The sequence below is a fragment of the Bos indicus x Bos taurus genome, chromosome 24, assembly GCF_003369695.1.
Source record: "Bos indicus x Bos taurus breed Angus x Brahman F1 hybrid chromosome 24, Bos_hybrid_MaternalHap_v2.0, whole genome shotgun sequence".
Taxonomy (NCBI): domain Eukaryota; kingdom Metazoa; phylum Chordata; class Mammalia; order Artiodactyla; family Bovidae; genus Bos; species Bos indicus x Bos taurus.
Window position 1 is genome coordinate 49,016,026 of NC_040099.1, and position 23,449 is coordinate 49,039,474.

General features: G+C 37.8%; 1 protein-coding gene across 3 annotated transcripts in view; it reads right to left on the minus strand.

Annotated features, from left to right (window-relative positions):
• The window catches only part of DYM (dymeclin), a 394,524-nt gene that overhangs the window by 157,744 nt on the left and 213,331 nt on the right, over positions 1-23,449 (minus strand). Inside the window, exon 15 of one of the 3 annotated variants that reach the window (XM_027526262.1) lies at positions 18,477-18,641. The exons of the other annotated variants lie outside the window; for them this stretch is intronic. Within the exon in view, the coding sequence (XP_027382063.1) occupies positions 18,477-18,641 (165 nt within the window). The remainder of the gene's footprint in view (positions 1-18,476; positions 18,642-23,449) is intronic. 3 annotated transcript variants of the gene reach the window in all.

Here is a 23,449-nt window from a genome sequence, read left to right on the forward strand (position 1 = left end):
AAAATTGACAGATGAATGAAAATTTTAACCCTGCTCAATTTAAATAATGTGATAAATTTGTCACCTGGAGCTCTGTAGCTATCATTATATAATATTATAGGATGTTGATTTTTCAACTGAAATGAAAGATAAAAATAACCTTGCTTTGATGTTATAAAGACAGAGTTTAGAATAATCTCGATATATTTCTGTTTAAACACCAGTCCTCCACTTACTAGCTACAGGAACTTGATTACTTAACTTTTCAGAGACTCATTCTCCTTACACGTGCTGGTGATGATGGTGAAAGCTACTGAATAAGAATTGCTGTGAAGATTAAATGAGGCAATTTGTGTAAAAACACTCCATGGGGAGCCTAAGTAAAAAGCCTAAGGAGAAATGCGGCCCTGGGTTACCATTCATCTGTTATATATTAGCAACAAATGCTAATTTTTAAAACATACTGTGCAAAACCAAGCACAGCACCTCTCTGGACTGAGTCTAGACCACAGGTGGTCAGTAGGCAGTTTCTGTTTTGGAGAATCCCTGGAAATGCCACATGTCCCGAAACTGAGCAAAGCATCTAGAGTCAAGGTTGTGCTGGGTTAGATGGTTGTTCTCAAAGAAAGGGATGTGTTTCACCAGGAAAAGCCAAGGGCACAGGTTAGGAGGATTTCATGAGAAAGACTCAAAGCAAAAGGGCATTTTTTTCCCGGAAAACCATAGTTTTGAGATAGCTTAGTACTATACTTACATTCCAATTTAAAATCTTTGATGTTTGTATAAATGTATTTCCATTTAATCCCCAATTCTCCAGTAAAGAGAGTATGATCTATCAGAGACAGATCATTTGGTTTATAATAGAATCCAAATTCTCTATGCCATAACATTCCTATGTCCAGTATACAGTACAAAATTACTCAACACATAATCCTGGGTAGAGATGTATCAATATCATTGATCTTCTCAAGCAATGAATTCTGAGTTTCTCTACTGTGTTTCTATTTTCTATATCATTGCTCTCTGCTCTTTATTACTATCTTTCATTTCCTTATTTTGGTTTAATTTGCTCTTCTTTTTCTAGTTTCTTAAGGTGAAAGTTGAGGTCACTGATTTGAGATCTCTCTTCTTTTTCAGTATAGGCATTTAAGGTTATAAATTTCCCCTTAAATACTACTTTAGTGGCATCCTACACATTCTGAACTGTTGTATTTTCATTTTCTCTAAATTACTTTTTAAATCCCTTTTGATTTCTTCTTTGATCCATGGCTTGTTCAGACATGTATTTTTAAATTTCCAAATATTGGGGGATTCTCCAGGAAGTTTTCTATTATTGATTTCTATCATAATTCCATTATAGTGAAAGGACATACTTTCCATGACTGGAACCCTTTTAAAATAATTATTGAGACTTGTTTTGACGGCACAGAATATGGTCTTTCCTGGTAAATGTTCCTGTATACAAATGAGAAGGAAGTGTATTAGAATGTTATTGGTTGGAATACTCCATAATCAATTAGATCAAACTGACTGATAGTGTTGCTTGGTGTTCAATATTCATGCTCATTTTCAGTCTATTCCTTCTATCAACTATTGAGAACGAAGTATTCAAATCTCCAACCGTATATGTGGATTTGCCTATTTCTCCTTCCAATTTTACCTGTGTTTTGCTTCATATATCTTGAAGTTGCTGTGTCTTTGGTACATACAGTTAGGATTCTGACAGTCCTCTTGATGAATTGACTCCTTTACCATTGAGAAATGGCTTTTTTTAATTCCTGGAGAGCATATGCTCTGAAGTCACCCCCTCTTTCTTTTGATCGGTGCTACTCATGGAATTAAGTTTATGTCGTTCATATTGCTGTCAGTTTTCTATTTGTCCCATCTATTCTTTTTTCTTTCCCTTTTCCTTTTTTTCTGTCTTCTTTTGGATTAATTGAGGGTTTGTGTGTGTGTGAGTCCACTTGTTGACTGATTAGCTGTAATTCTGTGCAGTGATCCAGAAATTCTCTTATAATAGTAATCTGCAGTATTCGTTGGGATCATTTCCTTTTGTTTCTCATCTATCAGGCATTAGTTTCTTTGAATGCCTCATGCTCAGTATCTTGCAAACCACTGTTTCATATATTTTGTCTGTTTTTGTTGTTGTTTCAGGCAAAAGGGTAAATCCACTCTCTGTTCCTCTATATTGATGGGAAGTGAACAGTGACTTTCAAATATTTACATGAAAAAAATGCACAGTTTCACAAATTTTACATAGAAACAATGGAGAAAACCAAAGATTTTTAATCTAATATCTTTCCTTATTTGAAGTTGTGATTGCAACATTTTTCCCACCTCTAATATAATCACAGATTTTAAAATTTCACCCTGATTCTCAAATATGACACTAAGCATATATACTTAGTTCAATGTGTATGGAAATTCTGTTCCCTTAAAATAATCTCACTAATTACATGCTTTGTTCTAGTGTACTTTATTTGTATTATCAGTCTCCTCTGTAGGTTATAAGTGGCAATCATTCCTAGTCTCTTCATTATTCTTCACTGTTTTTCTACTTTTTCAGATAATGCTGTGACACCGTTAGGGAAGACAAACACTACACAGGAGTTTCATATTTTAAGTTCGAGTCCATCGCCCCCTACTTCACTCCACACAATGTCCACATTGATCTGCTCATCATTTCCCGAATACACTACCCTTTGCTCATGCTACCCTCTTTTACATCCCTTTCTACATAAATCTGCCTAGCAAATTTCTACTCACCTTCAAACTTAGAAAAAACATTGATCATATTAGTTAGTTGTATCCACATTTATTTCCCTCACTAAATTATTACATTCTTGAGCATGGAATAATTCACTTTGGTCTCCCTGGTACCTAGCATAGTGCCTATGGAAAGATTCTCAAAAAGTTTAATTAACTAAACTCAGAAACAGAAATAGTTTGGGATGCAGCATGTCATGCACTGAATGTATGTTTCCTTCCAAAATTCCTACAGTGAAGTCCAGGCCACCAGTGTGGCTGAATTTGGAGTAAGGAAGTAACTGAGGCTAAATGGGGTCATAAGGATGTGGCCCTAATCCGACAGAATTACTGTCCTTACAAGAAGAGACATGAGCTCCCTCTACATGGGTATAAAGAAGAGCTAACAGCCAGAAGGCAGCCATGTGCAAGTCAAGAGCAGAGCCTCTACCAGACATCAATTCTGTTAGTAATACCTTGATATTGGACTTTCAGTTTCCAGAAATGTGAGAAAACAAATTTCTGTTAAGTAAGTCAGCCAGTCTATGATATTTTGTTTTGGTGGCCTGAGCGGACTAACACACAGAGAAAGGTTTGTTAAGCTGAGGTAGCTCCTCTCTTCCAAGGTTCCTGAGTTTCAAAGACCAGCACTAGGAATGTTCTCTTCAGTTTAAAGAGAAATTCATTTCTGCTTTTCCTCCAGAGGGCTATACTTGAAACAGTGCTGCTATTTTACCCTTAGCCACTGATACTGCAACTTACCCCAAATCAAAAAGATCAGACATTCTATAACCTTGTTTACAAGCAATTTCAATTCAGAAAGAAAGCTCAATTCCCTAAGGACTAGGTTAGTGAGATATTACAGAAGTACAAGTTTTATTGCATCACAGAGTTAGAGTTTATAATTATTCCAGCAATATACATATATCTCATAAGTATGGGGATGATCACAATGCTTCTGAAATAACTGTCATTTATTAAAATGAATCTAAAGAAAGAAGAGTGGAGAGAGGCTCTGGTTTTTGATTGGGTAGTCAGAGAAGGTTTCACTGAAGAAATGATATTAAGACTTAAAGAAAGTGGGGGCATGAGTTGAGTAGATATCTGAGGAAAGAACATTCTAGGAAAAAGGAATAATAAACGCAAGTGGACTATACACAGAGCTAATTCGCTTCACCGAACAGCAGAAACTAACACAACATTGTAGAGAAAGTAGATCTCAATTCAAAAAAATTCAAGTGGACCAAAGAAGGGCATATTCAGGCTTCATTACTGATAACAATCTCAAGAATCTCTCTAAAGAATTTATAAACATGCTGCTGCTGCTAAGTTGCTTCAGTTGTGTCCGACTCTATGCGACCCCACAGACGCCAGCCTACCAGGCTCCCTCATCCCTGGGATTCTCCAGGCAAGAACACTCAAGTGGGTTGCCATTTCCTTCTCCAATGCATGAAAGTGAAAAGTGAAAGTGAAGTTGCTCGGTCGTGTCAGACTCTTAGCAACCCCATGGACTGCAGCCCACCAGGCTCCTCCGTCCATGGGATCGTCTAGGCAACAGTACTGGAGTGGGGTGCCATTGCCTTCTCCATAAAGCATAAAAGATCTAAAGCAAAAGTCACTCAGTCATGTCTGACTCTTTGTGACGCAATCCCCCACCCCTACCTCCACCATGGACTGTAGCTCGCCAGGCTCCTCTGTTCATGGAATTCTCCAAGCAAGAATACTGGAGTGGAGAGCCATTCCCTTCTCCAGGGGATCAAACCTGGGTCTCCTGAATTACAGGCGAACTCTCTACTTCCTGAACCACCAAGGAAAAGATCTAAAACACATTATTATTTTTAATTGCCAAGACATACCCCACCCCCTAGCAAAACTAAACTTATCCTTAAAAAAAAAAAAACTAAAACAGAAAATTTAATGATTACTCTTTAGCCAGCAGTCTGCTGCACAACAGGAAGTGGATCTGAAAAACACAATGCTACTGAAAACATCTTTGAGACTTAGTTGAAAGCAAAATGAGAGTTGCTGTATTCAATAATTCAGTAATATGACTGTGACAATTTGTCTGTCTACATCTGTAAAATAAGAACTGGCATAGATAGATAGAAGGTGAAATGTGAGCTGTGTTCTATGGAAGCTGGAATGACAGTTTTCCAAACATTTAATTACGGAATTATCATTACAAATAAAAGGTGGAACGCTACCAGCAACATCAGTATTTGTTACTTTAAATTAGCTTAAATTGAAAACATGCTAACCACCAATATATAAACAGGAGTAGTGACTGCACTAATCATAGGAAAAACAATAAGAACAGAATGTGGTTGCTTAGTATGTGACATCAGCATTGTGCTAAGTGTTTTGTGTATGTCACCTCATTTAAATTTGACTTTAATCTGGAGAGGAGGTTTCCCGATTATCTCCATCTTACTTGCTCAAGATTCCCCGCTACCCAGCAGCAGAAGTAGCTCTCAAGTCTAGGCAGCCTGTCTCAACACATAAGCATCCTGCCACACTGTCATGGAAACGCCAGCATCTATAAATCAACCTCAGTGATGGGTCCTGCTAGTCTTGGCTAGAGTCTGATACAACTATTTACAGTTTATTTTGTTAAGGAATATTATGGTATAGCACTTTCAAAACTCAGGATTTTAATATTTCCTATTTTTGTAATCTATGAATGAGCTCCAAGTAAGCACTGAATAATAAATAACGTGAGAACAATATGCCCCGATTTGCCCAGGACAAGTCCCACTTTACACACTTTGTCCCAGGAAAACTATTACACAGAATTCCCTTTCACTCTATTAAGGTCCTAGTTTGAAAGATATATTAATGGTCTCCCACTTAATAATCACTTCAATTTTTTTGCTCTGCCCAATCATTGCCTTCCATATTAAACAGTGAACTGCCATCATTCTCTTCTGGAGTGTAAGTTCACCACACTTTTTTTTTTTGGCTGCACCTCATGGCAAGTGGGATCTCAGTTTTCCAATCAGGGATTGAATCCGCACCCCCTGGGTTGGAAGTGTGGAATCTTAACCACTGGACCATGGGAGAAGTCCCTCATCATACCTTCTCCTCTAACCAGAGTGTTGGCTTTCTCAACATTTAAAGTACAATGTTTTTCTTGTCTCCAAATGGTTCCACAACTCCTTCCCAATTTATACGTCTGATCTCATCTCCTCCCACACCCTATCCCAGTCGCCATTCTTTTCTCCTAAATGAACCCTTTGTCTTTCTCGCCTACTCTTGCCTGTATCTTCTTTCATGCCACCCCACTATGCTTGGAACAACCTACTAGTCCACCAAGTATCTGCCCCCAAATCACTTTTTAAAAGTCACTTTAGTCAGTGAAGCCTACCTGAGATCACCCATCCACCCACCTGTCCTACTTCTGAACTGAATCCACCAGGTTCAAATTTGAATTGCTTTTAGTATTACACTACTGTGAGGTTCACCATATTCAATGACACCACAGAGAATATGAATCCTGACAAACAACACAACTTAAAAATAGGGCGTTTAGATATATCTATATTAACCAAAGAGAACGCGCAATCCAGATGGATCTTGCTAAAAACCATATCAGTAGATAAACCACTGCTTTTAGAGGATACAGGAACACACAGTCATAAGTGAAAATTTGATTGTCAAAAAGATGACCACATTCATTGGTAATATACAATAAAAAATTACTCTAAGTCTCGTGGGTAAAATGAGTGAAGTGGAACACTGGTCGTACCCTGATTTTATCACCTACATCTTGTCTGATTCTAAACACCAGAGCTCTGTTTGTCCACCTTGACTATAAGGACAGAGGTATCTGCTACAGAGAAAAATTAGAAAAACAAAATATCCATGGAAAATCATCTCTTTTAGGCTAAAGATCAGTGATTTTTAAAGAATCAGTCTAATGAATTAATGTATGGCATGCATGCTCAGTTGCTCAATCATGTCTGACTCTTTGTAACCCCACAGACTGTAGCCTGCCAGGCTCCCCCTGACAATGGGATTTTCCCAGCAAGCATACTGGAGTGGGTTGCCATTTCTTCCTCCAGGGGATCTTCCTGACCCAGGGATCGAACCTGCATCTCCTGCACTGCAGGCATATTCTTTTTTTTTTCTGCAGGCAGATTCTTCACTGCTGAGCCAACAGGAGGCCCAAACTAACGTATAATACATCTCATTTGCATATTATTCTTTTCAGTGGTATTTTACATTCAAGGAGGAAGATAAGTAATTCTAGGTAATACTGTAATTTTTGAACACCATGGTTTGTTTGAAATAACCAGGCATTAAAATTCAAAGCTGAAATAACACCACCAAAAAGTTATTTTTAATGAGGTAACATATCTAAAAGTAATAAAATGAAAACTAAACTCTACTCAGAAAAATATCTGATAATAAATATTAGTAGGCAAAGATCTAACTACTGCATTTATACAAGTATAGGTCATCAGAAGAAATGTCATTTGATTATATAAGAGGGAAAACGAGCTTCTGTAAACACAAAAGATCAGAGAATACACCCCCAAAATCAGATTAGGAATACCATGATAATACATATAGCTTCATTAGGCTAAAGAATGCAACATGTATTGGGAAAGTAAGTTCTATGGTTTTGATTATGGGGAGGCATGTCAAATTTCTACATGCTGTAAACAAACAAGGCCATATTACCCTTTGAGATGACTACTTTTTAATTTTAAATTCTTGAAGTTAATGAACACTGACTCATTTTAAGTATGTAATTTCAAGCCATGTGCCAACAAATTCAAACCCAAGAATATAAATACACTGAGTAAGCAAACAAAGCAGTCATTTTAAGTGTTCATTTTACTGTTTGGGGTAATATTTCCAAGATAGAGAACAAAACCACCACCATTTTGGCTATAAAAAGTAATGCAAATTAAAGCCAATTGACTTTGGTCTCACTTAAAGGAAAGATGCATATGTAGCTTATATTTACAAGTTTGCAACTGATAGCTCTTAGTTTATATTACAATTCTAGCTCAAGTGGATCATTGTTCTGTGGAATTGCAAGTTATTAATGTATATGGATTCACTGTATAAACCAGTGAATATTATCATTATCATATTCACAAAATATAGGGATGGGAGGGACTAGAAAACCAGACAATGAGAGAAATAAGATTCTCTAACAGGAAATACCACAAACTCTTACCAAGAGTCATGCAAAATACAGTTACCTGGATACCTCTTGCATTTGATACTTAGTGTCAGCAATAGAAATCAAGCCAGTTGTGTTCTTGAAAACAAGTATTTTTAAAAGTATGAAAATTAAAGCTCTTTTCTTTCCTTCCTTATCACCACACACCCGCTAAGTAAAACACTGTTACGCAAGACAAGAAAACAGCAAGAATTAAAAAGCCCACAGAACAGATGACTGCCCATTGTGTTTTACAGATCTGCATTTAATCCACTATGATGTTCCCTTCCTGACCATTTAAGGATACTAAGAAGAAACCAGAGGCTACAGTACAACCAGCTATACTACGAATAATATTCCTCAAATGAACTTTTTTCACTGCACATGCAGAAATAAATTTACCTGTAGCTATTTACTAGTTTCAGACTAATTTGTTAAACTTTCCTTTATTTTCTAACATTTTACAGAAATGTTAGAAATATGACCATATTTTAGTACATGTAGTCGCATTCCTATCTTCAAACATGACTTTGGAAGTTTAGGACTGAAGGATATTACATAAGTCCTAAAAGGTAGACTCACCCCAACAAGACACAAACTGCTCTTTGCCTAGGTTTCCACTGTTGCCACAACCGCCGCATGCCAGGATGTACATACAGTCCATGGAGTAAAACCTCTACAATCATGAATAACAGGGACTTGACCTTTCTATTAGCTTCTAGTATGTGCTACCTGAGAATCAGTGCACATAGGAAAAGGAATCACTGGTACTAACATGAAGTACACCAAGAATAAACTTTAACAAATATTTTTAAGTTTATGTAAATGTTACCTGTTAAAAAATGTACATATATAGATAGTAACTATATTCCTAAATCCCCAGGAAAGCGGCTGTTTATTTGTTCATCAAAGTTAGGATTACCCAATTGTTAGTCCCTAAACAGAGGAAGCTATAAGACTTTTAGTCACTACTAGAAATTATATTCAGTTGCTAATTGCTCTTCTTTTTTCTTTTCCCAATGGTAAGTAAAATGTAAAACATATCCTTGGGTTACCCTGAAAATCAGCCTATGAATGCTCACTCTGTGAAATCTGGTTAAAAGTCTTTTGAGAATAGCTTGTATTTTTTTTTTTTACTGTGAGAAGGAAAAAACTACATCAAAACTATAGCAAAAATTAAAATCAAACTTAGACATTTGGGATACAACATTATGAAACTTTTATAAGGATTAATAGCTTTGAAAAACAGGGGACACTGCATGTTTAGAGAGTAGCAACCAGACTAAATGGTACCTATAGAATTTAGAGGACCAAGAAATACAGTTTTGAGTCTCTTCTGTTTTTACAGTCCACAGTTCAATTTTGAGTTTTAGCCAGTTTTACAAACTATCTCCAAGTGAAATTTTAGGTGGGCAGCAAAGTTCAAAAATGTAAACACAAAACACAGTTTAAAATGTGTAATCATCAAATAATATCAGATTTGTATTGGGCTCTGAGATGGTTTGAAATGATTTCAACAAGGGCAAAGTTACTTATTAAAATCATACTATTATTAAAAGGCTTCTTAGGAGGCAGTATAAGGTAACAAGTGGAGTTTTTATAGCTAGAATAATTTCAGTTCCACTACTGGCTTTACCATCTTCAGGCAAGGATTAATGCACTCTGTGCATCACTTTCCTCATTTATAAAATAGAGAGCATAATATTAACTACCTCACAGGGTTGCTTTGAGCATAAAAATAAAAATAGTTAATAATTACAACAGTGTCCATTACAGAGTAAGAGAGTTCAATAAATATCAGCTATTATTATCACTACTGGGCAAAGAAAATAGTTTGTACGCATGCTCTTAATATACAGCCTTTGGAAAATCTATACAGTACATCTAAAGTTCATTTAAAAATTAATTTTTAATGACTGCCTCTTACAGACAGTTTGTACAACTGTTGTGCAAAACGAGCAAACTCTTGGAACATATCTGATTCTACTTTAAGATCAATATAAGACTGCATGTGGAAAGATGCCTAAGAAAAGTAGTAACTCTTCAATTCCCATTCTAGATCAAATCTTTAAGATGGAGATTTAAAATGTAACAGATACAAAATATAACAGGATTGAGCTGAAATTATAAAATCTCAACCCAATTTTTAAAAAAAAATTAGAGGCACTATCTACTGAGCATACTTCATTAACCACATGTATAGTGAGATGCATTTATCTCATTTGATAATGCAGTGTCATTCAGTAAGATGAAACTTTGATCTCCAGAGACTTCCAGCTTGTTGTATGATCTTTGTCAAACAGTTTAATTTCTCCACCTTCTCCTCTAATTCCTCATCTTTTGCATGATGGAAATAAATCATTCTGTTGTCCATCTAACTTAGAGGGATGGGATTAGAGTAAATGTCATTCCCAGTCTGTGGCCAAATTGAGAAGGATTTACCTCTCTCATAGTGAGTATGATGATTTAGTTACTTTGTGTCAGTAGGTGAAACATTAACTTCTGATTTACATCACCACCTATTTAAATTCTGGAAGTCAAGTGAATGCAAGGCTGGCATCATTACATGCCAAGGCATGGAGAAAGGGTGAAATCACTTTTCTTCCATATACAGGAAGCCCTGTATGTTTAAGTCTGTTAGACATTTAGTAACCAAGAATACTTCTATAATAAGCAGTTATGCAAGTCTGCATGTCTGAATATGTACATGAAATTCCCTGCAAACGGAGCCCCAGGGAAAGAGCATCCAACTTGGGGAATTCTGTATCCATTCCAAATCCTACATAGTCTAAACTATATGAGACATTTAAATTGTGTTGTTTAGAGTACTCATCTTCAGGAACTCTGGTTATACCTATGCACCACAGGTATGTTAACTAAGACTTGAATGCCTTCTTTACCAATGAAATCCACTTATGGAAAAATAAATTTTAAAAAAGCATATATTTTCTGCCCTCATGGAGTGTACAGTCCACTCTGAGACAGAGAATGAACGTGTGTGTAAGAGAAAATGCAGTATTACATATAACAATGGTTTTGGGGATAAGGGGAAATGTCTGGGGAAGTAAAAACATAAATACAGAATTGGGGAAAGAACATTCTAGACAGGGAAGAGCATGCAAATAGCCTAAATATGGAAATGGGGTCCATGAATCCTAGAAAAGCAAAGTATTAGTGTGGCTGGAGGATGTACCACCCTAAGGGCAAAGGGACCCAGAGAAGGGTTTTGACCAGGGAAGAGCACAAACTGGATTTAGAGGATCTGAAGATGCTTGCTAGATGTGGAATTAGGGGTGGGAGCAATGAGCCTGGAAGAGAAGAAACCAGGTGGGTTTTCTCAGTCTAGCAGAGAGAGAAGATGGTTTGAGCTACAGTGGTGGCAGCAGGGACACAGAAGAAGGCAGATACTACTTACCTTTTGGATACAGAAATGAAATTAACAGAGGACGGATGTAGGAAGTGAGGGAATGAAAATGTCGAAGATTTTCATGGGATGGACATAAGTAAATTGGTAGATGAAGACACAATTTACTGAGATGGAAAAGACTAAAAGAAAAAGTTAATGGAGAAAGGCTAAGAGTTCACCTGGGAGACGGGGCCTGTGAGAGGTGCGAGCGGTGATGATGACGGCTGACAGCTCGGGACCAGAGTTCAGCACTGCAGCAGGCGTTATCAATCGGCACTTGGATGACATGTAAAGTCATATTAATAGAAATAGATTAAAATGCCTAAGGTAAGAGTTTAAGTTGAAAAGAGAGGAGGACTTTAGTGGTCAAACTTTAAGGAATTCTAATATTTTCAAAAAGAGCCTGAAAAGAAATAGCAAAATGGTGAGAAGACAGCCCAGAGTATGCGGTCACAACGTGAAGAAAAGGGTGTGGGGCAAAGCTCTGAGAACGAGCAAAGGTGGCTGGTGGATTTGTCAAACTGTGCCCTCTTTTCTCCTCTATAGTACACGGCTGTGATTCATTCCTATAAATCTTGAGATGAAAAAAGAAAACCGCAAATCCCCAGATCAGAAAACAGTACTAATTTAGAAAAGTGATTTTAAAAATATTTAACTATTGCTCATTCCTCTCTAGTTTTCTGATCTGAATTTACCTGTTCTATTTTGATTTATACGGCACTGAGAATTAAAGTAGTAAATCTTAAGACTGAACACTGCAATACAGAAAATGGGATATGCTTGATGACAAGATCAAGTAGTGAATAGGTAATTCGAAAGGAAACCGTAATGGTTTAAGTGGGATAATACATTTCATTCATGCCACAGAAGTAGCACAAAAATCAATACAGCAGATAGCCACAACAGAATTATTAAGACAGTATCAGATGCATGAAAAATTATGACTACGGTTTCAAATATTTATTCATTACAGACTTACTGAACAGCATATATGATGCTAACACTGTTCCAGTGATTTTAAAAAACTCTTTTGAGGAAACTCATTAGAATATTATCTTAGATTTAGATTGGAGATGAGTCCTTTCAAAGCAACAAAAAGGCACCAGATGTGATTTTTTAAACCGCAATATAAAAGACATACTGAATGGGGAAAAGCACTCCTAAATTTGAAATGCTACAGGTTAGAGAAATGACTTAATATTATGCTTAGAATTATAAACCCATTCTCAAAAAGGAAGCAAACAAACAAAAAGAATTAATGAAAATTCTAACGTAAGTCACAGGAGAAATTTACTGTGATCAGATCAGGAACTCCTATCTATTCCCATAAATTACACTGCAGGTCTTTGTCAATTAATAAAAAGGATATTATATATGCAGGGAGGGAGGACAAAAGACAAAGATACAGATTTTACTTGAGGCAGTAGAAAGAGGCACAGAAAAGGGAGAGGCAATTTAAATTTGCGTATTTTTTTTAAATGCCTAAAAGAATAAACTTAGTTTTAAAAGAATGTCATGTATATTTTACTAATGTTCCACAACTATTTTTATACATTATCTAGTTTTTGTCCATGTGTATATAATTTTATACAATTGTATTTATAGCAACACATAACTTTATATACTTTTTAAACATTATATCAGATCGCTTCCATATTTCTAACTCATTTTTCCTTATAATATTTTTAATCCTGCAAAATATTCCACTGGGTTGACAGGACAGAGTTTACTTGTAGTTACTAGCGATTAATTAAAATTCTCAAATGCTAACTCAGAATTCTAAATTTATTTCTACAGATGTCAACTCTCAGGTCAGTACTGAGGGTTGATCTCAGTGCTAAGAGGACAAACAGAAGCTATCAGGTATGAAAAGCTTATAGCTTCACAAGGTTTGACTCAGAGAAAGACAGGACAAAATCAACACACTAAAGTAAGAATAATTGTAAAGCCCTGCAATTAGGTTAAAAAAAATCAAATGTGCAACAAGTCTAAGGAGATGTGTGCTCGTGTGAGAAAGATCTGGAAATTTCACATGAGCTTAGGTGTGCCTGCTTTAAAAAGTCAGTATAGTCTGTCTTAGGACAAATAAACAGTATAATTTATAACTATAATGTAGCCTGTAATTTATATAGTTTTGATTTACAAAGGCCAAAATTATGAAGTACAACTGAAATATTGCATCCAAATCTGGATACCAACTTTTTTTAAAGCTTTTAATTTTATATTGGAGTAGAGCCAATTAACAATGTTGTGATAGTTTCAGGTGGACAGCAAAAGGATTCAGCCATACATACACATGTATCCATTCTCCCCCAAACTCCTCTCCCATCCAGGCGGCCACACTGAGCAGAGCTGAGCAGAGTTCCCTGTGCTATACAACAGGACCTTGTTGGTTACTGGACTCCAATTTTTGCGATAGTTGCTGATGAGTATAATCATCCAGAAAGAGAAAAAGAAAGCTGAATAATCTAAACATCATTTGTCTCAGTAATGGTTAGCATAACCAAGATATTTAAGCTAAAGAAAAAACATTAAGGGGAATCATGACAGATGTTTTTAAAAACCAGAGGCTCTGATAAGCAGCAAAGTATTTCTCTCAAGCAGAGCCAGACCAATATATGAATGTTATTGGCAGGCAGCCTTCATCTATGACAATCTTTCTAACAACAAAACAGCAAGAACTCTACCACTTTCTGAGACAGGAAGCATTCAGAAGCTCTCTCTCAAGGATGCTATAAAAAGAAGTCATACACTGGAAATACGTTTACAGTAGAATGACTGAAATTTCTATCTCAGCAATCTGCGTATAAATTCTTAAAGAGATGGGAATACCAGACCACCTTACCTGTATCCTGAGAAACCTGTGTGTAGGTCAAGAAGCAGAAATGGAACAATTGACTGGTTCAAAATTGGGAAAGGAGTACAACAAGGCTGTGTATTGTCACCCTGCTTATTTAACTTCTATTCAAAGTACATAAGTGAAATGCTGGGCTGGATGAATCACAAGCTGGAATCAAGACTGCTGGGAGAAATATTAGCAACTTCAGATATGCAGATGATACCACTCTAAAGGCAGCAAGTGAAATGGAACTAAAGAGCCTCTTGATGAAGGTGAATGAGGAGAGTGAAAAAGCTGGTCTAAAACTCAACATTCAAAAAACTAAGATTATGGTATCTAGTCATATTACTTCATGGCAAATAGGAGGAGGAAAAGTAGATGCAGTGACAAATTTTATTTTCTTGGGCTCCAAAATCACTGTGGACAGTGACTGCAGCCATGAAATTAAAAGATGCTTGCTCCTTGAAAGAAAAGCTATGACAAACCCAGACAGCATATTAAAAAAGCAAAGATATCACTGCTGAAGAAGGTCTATATAGTCCTATGTATAGTGTCTGTATAGTCCTATGGTGCTTCAAGTCATCATGCACAGATGTGAGAGCGTCCTGGACCATAAAAAAGGCTGAGTGCCACAGAACTGATGCCTTCAAATTGTGGTGCTGGAGAAGACTCTTCAGAGTCCCTTGGACTGCACGGAGATCAAATCAGTCAACCCTGAAGGAAATCAATCCTGAATATTCATCAGAAGGACTGATGCTGAAGCTCAAATACTTTGGCCACCTGACACAAAGAGCTGACTCATTAGAAAAGACCCTGATGCTGGGAAAGATTGAAGGGAAAAGGAGAAGGGGGTGGCAGAGGATGAGATGGTTAGCATCACCGACTCAATGGGTATGAATCTGAGCAAATTCCAGGAGATAGTAAAGGACAGGGGAGCCTGGCATGCTGCAGTCCATGGAGTTACAAAGAGTTGGGCATGACTTAGCGACTGAACAACAGCAAAAAAAGTTCCTTCTTAAGGAACTGGCTTATACTTCTTTCTAGGAACTGAATTATATTTTAAACATTCTGTATAACCAAAAGCTGAGGTTATGAAGGAAGTCTGTGATTGCTTTTTTTCAGACATTGGGCTTGGTTTGTCCTTCCATACAACGTAATTCTGCTGAAAGAAAAATCTTTCAAATGCAGGGACTAGATCCCATCTGACCATGTATCACTGTACCATCTGACCATGTATCACTGTTTGTGCAGGATGTTCAACACCTGCAGATGAACACGCCACAAACGTAGTCAGATATCTCCTTTTATGTGAATTCTGCCCCCATTCTGAGCTCCGTCCTGAATCGAAGTGTTTCCTGTCCACTGTCTCAGCCTGCAAGTGCTAGGGTCGGATAAAGCCAGCAGGGGAGAAGGAGGAGGAGCCCATGTCCCTAACTTCTGCACTTCTTCTCTGCTGTTCATGAAAAGTGGACAGGGCCGGGCAGAATATGGAGGCCAAGAGACATGCACACACTTCTGATGCAAATGCTGTTATGAGATAAGATGTCAGGGCAGTCAGAGCTGCAAGCGGGCAGCATTTCAAAATGCTGTTACATTTTGCTGGCATCAGAATCTTTTCTTAATCAGGCCTACCAGGGCCTGACATTTCTTTACCAACGTGTCCTAAAGGCTTTTCAGTTCTGATGAGGATGTTGGACTGAAAAACACTCCGTTCGGAGGGTTAATACCTTACATCGCTGCTGAGAGTTCAGAACAACCTCCTGAGGATGAGAAATGACCTAGAGTGGTGACAGGCTGGGGGTGGGAGGGGGAGAAGGGGTGCCTTTGAGCAAAAAGGAAAATGGGAAAGAAGTGCTACAGTGACTCAGAAACTGAGCATGGATTCAACTTGGCCAGGAATTAGGTGAAGGGGGCTCGAAAAAACACGCTGCTGTCTTCAGCCATGTGGGACCTTCACCTTTCCCCATCTCAACTGTTCTCTTTTCTTCCTGCCTCCTCTGACTCCCTGGTCCTTTTCCTTCCATTTCCTTTTATCTTCCCAGTTGACCATGCACTTCTCTCTCCCGTCTGTTCCTGCAAAGTGAGGGGGGAGACTCCAGAGTACTGGGGCATGCTGTCACATGTGGCAGATGGTTTGGCAGATATTTGGCATGAGTAGATGATATTACTGCTGCAACTGGTACTAATGAACAATGCACCAGGCATGGGCGATGTAAGATGTATAATAAGGAGTTAAGATTCTGTGCCTATGCCCCCAGGAAATTCACAGTCTGGTACGACAAACGTGATGCACATGAAGACACACAGGAAAAACAGAAGAAGCATAGTATGGTGGTAACTTTATGTGCCAACTTGGCTAGGCTACAGTGCCCAGCTGTCTGGTCAAACACATATCTAGACATTGCTGTGAAGGTATCTGGGTGTGTGATTAACATTTATAATCAGTTGACTTTAAGGAAAGCAGATGATCCTCAATAATCTGGGTGAAGGCCTTCACAACAAAAACTGAGCCTTCCTGAGGAAGAAGGAATTCTGCCTCAAGACTACAACATAAAAATCCTGCCTGAGTTTCCAGCTTGCTGGCCTGCCCTATGGATTTAGCAATTTAGGTGGCAACATCAATACCCAAATTTCTGCCCGTCCTACTGCAGACTCACCCCCACAATCGTCAAAGCCAATTCCCTAAAATATATCTCCATCTCTCCCTCTATACACACACATACATACTCACATTCTCACATACACCCTATCAGTTCTGTTTCTCTGGAGAACCCCGACTAGGACACTAGCAAATAAGGACAAGGTCAATCATGCTGCTCAATTCAGAGGTGCGGTGATTAGTAGCTGCTCTCTCCATTCCTTGAAATCAGATACGTTCTGTCTCCAGGGCCAAAGAGTATTCACTTACCTGATGTTCACTCACTTTATATAAGTCAGTTGAAAGTCACTGGCTTTAGTAAACTCTCCTCTCTTATACATCTAAGAGCTGAACTATTATTTCCACTTGCTTTTTGATCCCTGATTTTTTTCATTTCTTAAAAATGTCATTATTGATTCAGTAAGACTCTGACCAACATCACTGAGTGAGTGAGTGAAAGTGGCTCAGTTGTGTCTGACTCTTTGCGACCCCATGGATTATACAGTCCGTGGAATTCTCCAGGCCAGAATACTGGACTGGGTAACCTTTCCCTTCTCCGGGGGTCTTCCCAACCCAGGGATTGAACCCAGGTCTCCTGCACTGCAGGTGGATTCTTTACCAGCTGAGCCACGAGGTAAAGAATCCGCCAACAATAGGGCAGACCTGATTTGATCCCCGGGTTGGGAATATGGGAGTCTAAATTGTTTCTGTTGCCAAGAAAAGGCTGTCACCTTAGATGTCACACTGTCCTCAATTCCTAATAATCAAAGTGTTTTCACTTAGATATGTATACTGAATATTTTGAAGCTTTCCTATACATCTTCACCTGAAAAACTCTATTTTAATTTTAAAAGCCTGTCCTTTTCTAGAGAATGGTCATGGAGTTTTTTCTTTCTTCCTCAAATCAACTAGCAGTGAAGACACTGCCTTCACACATCATACTTGGCTAACAGTACACAGTGCTGATCTGCGTCACCTCTGACTTACAAAAAGTGTCAAAAATGTCAAGTGCAAGTACAAAGCAGTCATGTCATACTGCCCCTTTACTAAACAGCAGGTATGATTTTCTCTGATGTGTGAGATTGATGGTTTGTCTCTTTCTTACTACTCCCACCCATCATTATGTTTAATCTAGATTCATCTATGACACATGTAATTTGTTGATTTTATAACTCCTCTATATGTAAATAAAATGAGTAAGAAATACAAAATTCCAATGAATAATTTCTACCTTCTTATAAAATCAAATCTGCTTAGCTGAACGTATGTCTATCAAAATACAAGTGAAGCCCCACAGCCAACTTTCAGCTTACAAGCAGAGTAAGAAAGAGAACTCAAAATCCATATGTAAGTAATAGTTATTGTAGTCTATTTCATACATAAACCAGACAGAGCATCCCAACTATTATAAGTTAAAAGATTTCCAAATGAAGCAAAGTAGAGAAAAGTTCTGTTGAGTTTACATAACAACTAGTTTCTCTCTCCCATGAAACATAGCAAAGTACTTAAGACATTTGTTTAAAAAAAACAAAAACAAAAACCTCAGCCATTCTTTTCAAGAATTCAGTATCACTTCAAATATAAATTTCCTCCTTAATCATTTAATTGACATGTATCCCATCAAAGCATGCAACTGTCAGTCATACACAGCATCCAGCATGCACCATGCAGTAAATTGACAGCAGAGGTTAACAACCTGGAAGCATAGGATCTGAGAATGTGAGAGCAAGTTAAGGACAAGAGTTCCTCTCCATTGTCACTGAGGGTCGAGAAGCAATGCTGAAGCGTAGAACAGTGAGAGTGGGGGAAATACAGTTTGTCCAACACATAAACATATCTCCGCAAGTGGCGGCAGGTATAACTGAAAGACAAGGGTAAAAGGAGAAAAACAGAAAGAGAGTTTTCCTTTGAAAAAATAAATCATTCTTAATGACCTCAAAGCTTCCTGTGTGTTTTTACTAAATGGTGCGCAAGAAAAAACGACTTTTAAAAGAGAATATTAAAAAGAAAACAAACAACCTGAGTTTTTTTTAAAAATGGACAAAAGACCTAAGCAGACACCTCACCAGAGAAGATATACAGAAGGCAAATAAGCATAAGAAATGGTGCTCTACATCATATGTTATGAAGGAAATACAAATTAAAACAGTGAGATACTGCTACACACCTATCAGAATGGCCAAAATCCAGAATACTGACACCACCAAATGCTGACAAGGATGTGGAGTAACAGAAATTCCCACTTATTGCTGACAGCAATGCAAAATGGTACAGTCATTTTGGAAGACCATTTTAGATTTCTTACAAAACTAAACACGTTCTTACCATATAACCCAGCAACCATGCTTACCCAATGAGCTTGTTTACCCAAATGAGCTGAAAATATATGTTCACACAAAAACCTGCACACGTATGTTCATATCAGCTTTTTTCATCATTGCTAAAACTTGGAAATCACTAAGATGTCCTCCAGTAGGTAAAAGGATAAATAAACGGTGGTACATCAGAGAGTGGAATGTTACTCAGCACTAAAAAGAAATGAGCTATCAAGTCATGAAAAGATATGAAGAAAGCTTAACATGCATATTACTGAGTGAAAGAAGCCAATTTGAAAAGGCTATATAATGTATGATTTCAAATCTATGATACTCTGGAAGAAGCAAAACTATGGCAACAGTTAAAAAAAAAAAAGTCAGTGGTTGCCAGGGGTTGGTAGGGGGGAAGGGATTGGTAGGCAGTGAAACTATTGTGTGTGATACCATAATGGTGGATACATGATACTATGCATGTGTCCAGATCCACAGAACGCAAAACTCCATGGGTGAAACCTCATGTCAACTATGGAGTTTGGGTGATAATGACATGTCAAGTAGGTTTACCAGTTGTAACAAATGTGTCACCTCTGGGGCAGAGTGTTGATACTGGGCAAGGCCAAGTGACAGAGGAGGCAGAAAGTATGGTGGGAATTCTCTGTACTACCTGTTCAGTTGTGCTAGGAACCTAAAACTGTTCTTAAAGAAAAAATTTATTTAAAAGGAAAATAATGAGATATACTGACAGAGGGAAAAGTCTAAAAATACGATGTCATTCGTTAACTATATAAAATTTGTCTTGGTAGAGCAAAGTAATGTGAGCTATTCCCTCTTTGCAGTATTACAAATAAATTCCTGGGAGACAGGCGAGACTACTACAGCAATGTGGAAGATGCCATGGTACAGGAATACTGAACTAAGAGTCAGAAAACTTAGAAGTCTAGATTCAGCCCAACCACTGGCAGTTTTATAATAGTTGGCACTTGATCTTATCTAAGCTTCGATTCCACAAACCGCAACATGAAAGTTAAAAGTTTCAATTACTCCAAAACTCTGAAGTAATATTATAAAATAATTTAATATTATTATTGTCAGAGCAATTTCATTTGTGTCACATTTTAGATTACTTAAAAATAACAATTTTGAAAGAGAAAAATATCAAATCAATTTGACAAAGTCAATTAACCAAATAGTAAACACATCAATTGGTATGCCTAGACTATTTGTCTTTGAGAACCATGTATCAAAAACCATACCAAAAGTATATCAAGTTCCTAAGAAGGCAGCAAGTAATCTTTAAAGTGTGATAGAACTGAAAATAAAACTAAGAGATGTAAAGATTAGAAATAGGTAATATTGCCAAAAATGGACAATCCAATCACCCACTCAACCAAGTAATGAACCAATCAAGTAATCAGCCACCTGGTATCTATAGAGTACGATCTACTGCATGTAGGAACAGTGCTGGACGCTGAAGAGAAGTTGAGGAGGAAAATACACACAAGTCTTACCGATATATACACCTTACAAGATAGAAAGATGTTAGACAGTAACAAAATTCTACAAAAATTGTACAATTTCAAACTTCAAAGTGCAATAAGCACTCTAAAGGAAAAGTACAGAATGCTTCAAGAGGAATAAAATGGAGATCTTGAGATCTGGAGGATGAGGAAGGGCTTTTACAAAGTGAATTATAAGCAGACATCTTAAGGAAGTATTCAAGTTAGCTAAATTAACAGTGTGGGCTAGGGAGGGGGACATGATTCAATTAAAAACTATTACAAGCAATACATGACTGTGGTAAAAAAAAAAGTGAGTTCAAAATTAAAAAGCCTTCCTCTATTAAAAAAACAATCAGTTTTTAAAAAAATACCATGGTTCTATCACAATGATATGAAAAAATCGATGAAGTATTCAAAATAAATAAAAAGTTAATCACAAATATGTATGAAGAAATCTTTAAAATGATAGTGAAGACTACACATGGACATCACCAGATTGTCAATACTGAAATCAGACTGATTATATTCTTTGCAGCCAAAAATGGAGAAGCTCTATACAGTCAGCAAAAACAAGACTGGGAGCTGACTGTGGCTCACATCGTGAACTCCTTATTGCCAAATTCAGACTTAAATTGAAGAAAGTAGGGGAAACCACCAGACTATTCAGGTATGACCTAAATCAAATCCCTTACAATTATGCAGTGGAAGTGACAAAGATTCCAGGCATTAGAGCTGATAGACAGAGTGCCTGAAGAACTATGGATGGAGGTTCCTGACATTGTACAGGAGACAGGGATCAAGACCATCCCCATGGAAAAGAAAAGGAAAAAATGGAAAATGGTTGTCTGAGGAGGCCTTACAAAAAGATGAGAAGAGAAGAGAAAGGCAAAGGAGAAAAGGAAAGATATACCCATGTGAATGCAGAGTTCCAAAGAATAGCAAGGAGAGATAAGAAACCCTTCCTCAGTGATCAAAGCAAAGAAATAGAGGAAAACAATAGAATGGGAAAGACTAGAGATCTCTTCAAGAAAATTAGAGATACCAAGGGAACATTTCATCCAAAGATGGGCTCAATAAAGGACAGAAATGATATGGACCTAACAGATGCAGAGGATATGAAGAGGAGGTGGTAAGAAAACACAGAAAGTGAAAGTGAAAGTGAAGTCACTCAGTTGAGTCTGACTCTTAGCGACCCCATGGACTGTGGCCCACTAGGCTCCTCTGTCCATGGGATTTTCCAGGCAGGAGAAGAACTATACAAAAAAGATCTTCATGATCCAGATAACCATGATGGCATGATCACCCATCTAGAGCCAGACATCCTGGAATACGAAGTAAAGTGGGCCTTAGGAAGCATCACTATGAACAAAGCTAGTGAAGGTGATGGAATTCCAGTTGAGCTATTTCAAATCCTAAAAGATGATGCTATGAAAGTGCTGCACTCAATATGCCAGCAAATTTGGAAAACTCAGCAGTGGCCACAGGACTGGAAAAGGTCAGTTTTCATTCCAATTCCACAGAAAGGCAATGCCAAAGAATGTTCAAACTACTGCACAATTGCACTCATCTCAAACGCCAGGCTTCAACAGGACCTGAACCATGTACTTTCAGATGTTCAAGCTGGTTTTAGAAAAGGCAGAGGAACCAGAGATCAAATTGCCAACATCCGTTGGATCACTGAAAAAGCGAGAGAGTTCCAGAAAAACATCTATTTCTGCTTTATTGACTACGCCAAAGCCTTTGACTGTGTGGATCACAACAAAGTGTGGAAAATTCTGAAAGTGATGGGCATACCAGACCACCTGACCTGCCTCTTGGGAAATCTGTATGCAGGTCAGGAAGCAACAGTTAGAACTGGACATGGAGCAACAGACTGGTTCCAAATAGGAAAAGGAGTACCTCAAGGCTGTATATGGTCACCCTGCTTATTTAACTTATATGCAAAGTACATCATGAGAAACGCTGGGCTGGAGGAAGCACAAGCTGGAATCAAGATTGCTGGGAGAAATATCAATAACCTCAGATATGCAGATGACACCACCCTTACGGCAAAAAGTGAAGAACTAAAAAGCCTCTTGATTAAAGTGAAAGAGGAGAGTGAAAAAGTTGGCTTAAAACTCAACATTCAGAAAACTAAGATCACGGCATCCGGGTCCTATCACTTCATGGGAAGTAGATGGGGAAATAGTGGAAACAGTGTCAGACTTTATTTTCCTGGGCTCCAAAATCACTGCAGATGGTGACTACAGCCATGAAATTAAAAGATTCTTCCTCCTTGGAAGAAAAGCTTTGATCAACCTAGACAGCATATTAAAAAGCAGAGATATTACTTTGCCAACAAAGGTCCTTCTAGTCAAAGCTATGGTTTTTCCAGCAGTCATGTATGGATGTGAGAGTTGGACTATAAAGAAAGCTGAGCACTGAAGAATTGATGCTTTTGAACTGTGGTGTTGGGAGAAGACTCTTGAGAGTCCCTTGGACTGCAAGGAAATCAAACCAGTCAATCCTAAAGGAAATTAGTTCTGAATATTCATTGGAAGGACTGATACTGAAGCTGAAACTCCAATTCACTGCTTCTGATTGGAAGCAGTGACTCATTCGAAAAGACCCTGATGCTGGGAAAGATTGAAGGTGGGAGGAGAAGGGGATGACAGAGGATGAGATGGTTGGATGGCATCACTGGCTAGATGGACATGAGTTTGAGCAATCTTTGGGAATTGGTGATGGACAGGGAAGCCTGGCATGCTGCAGTCCATTGGGTTGCAAAGAGTTGGACATGACTGAGCGACTAAACTGACTGACTGAAGAATGGATTTCACCTCTATGTGAAAATCAAACAAACAACAATCCAAGCC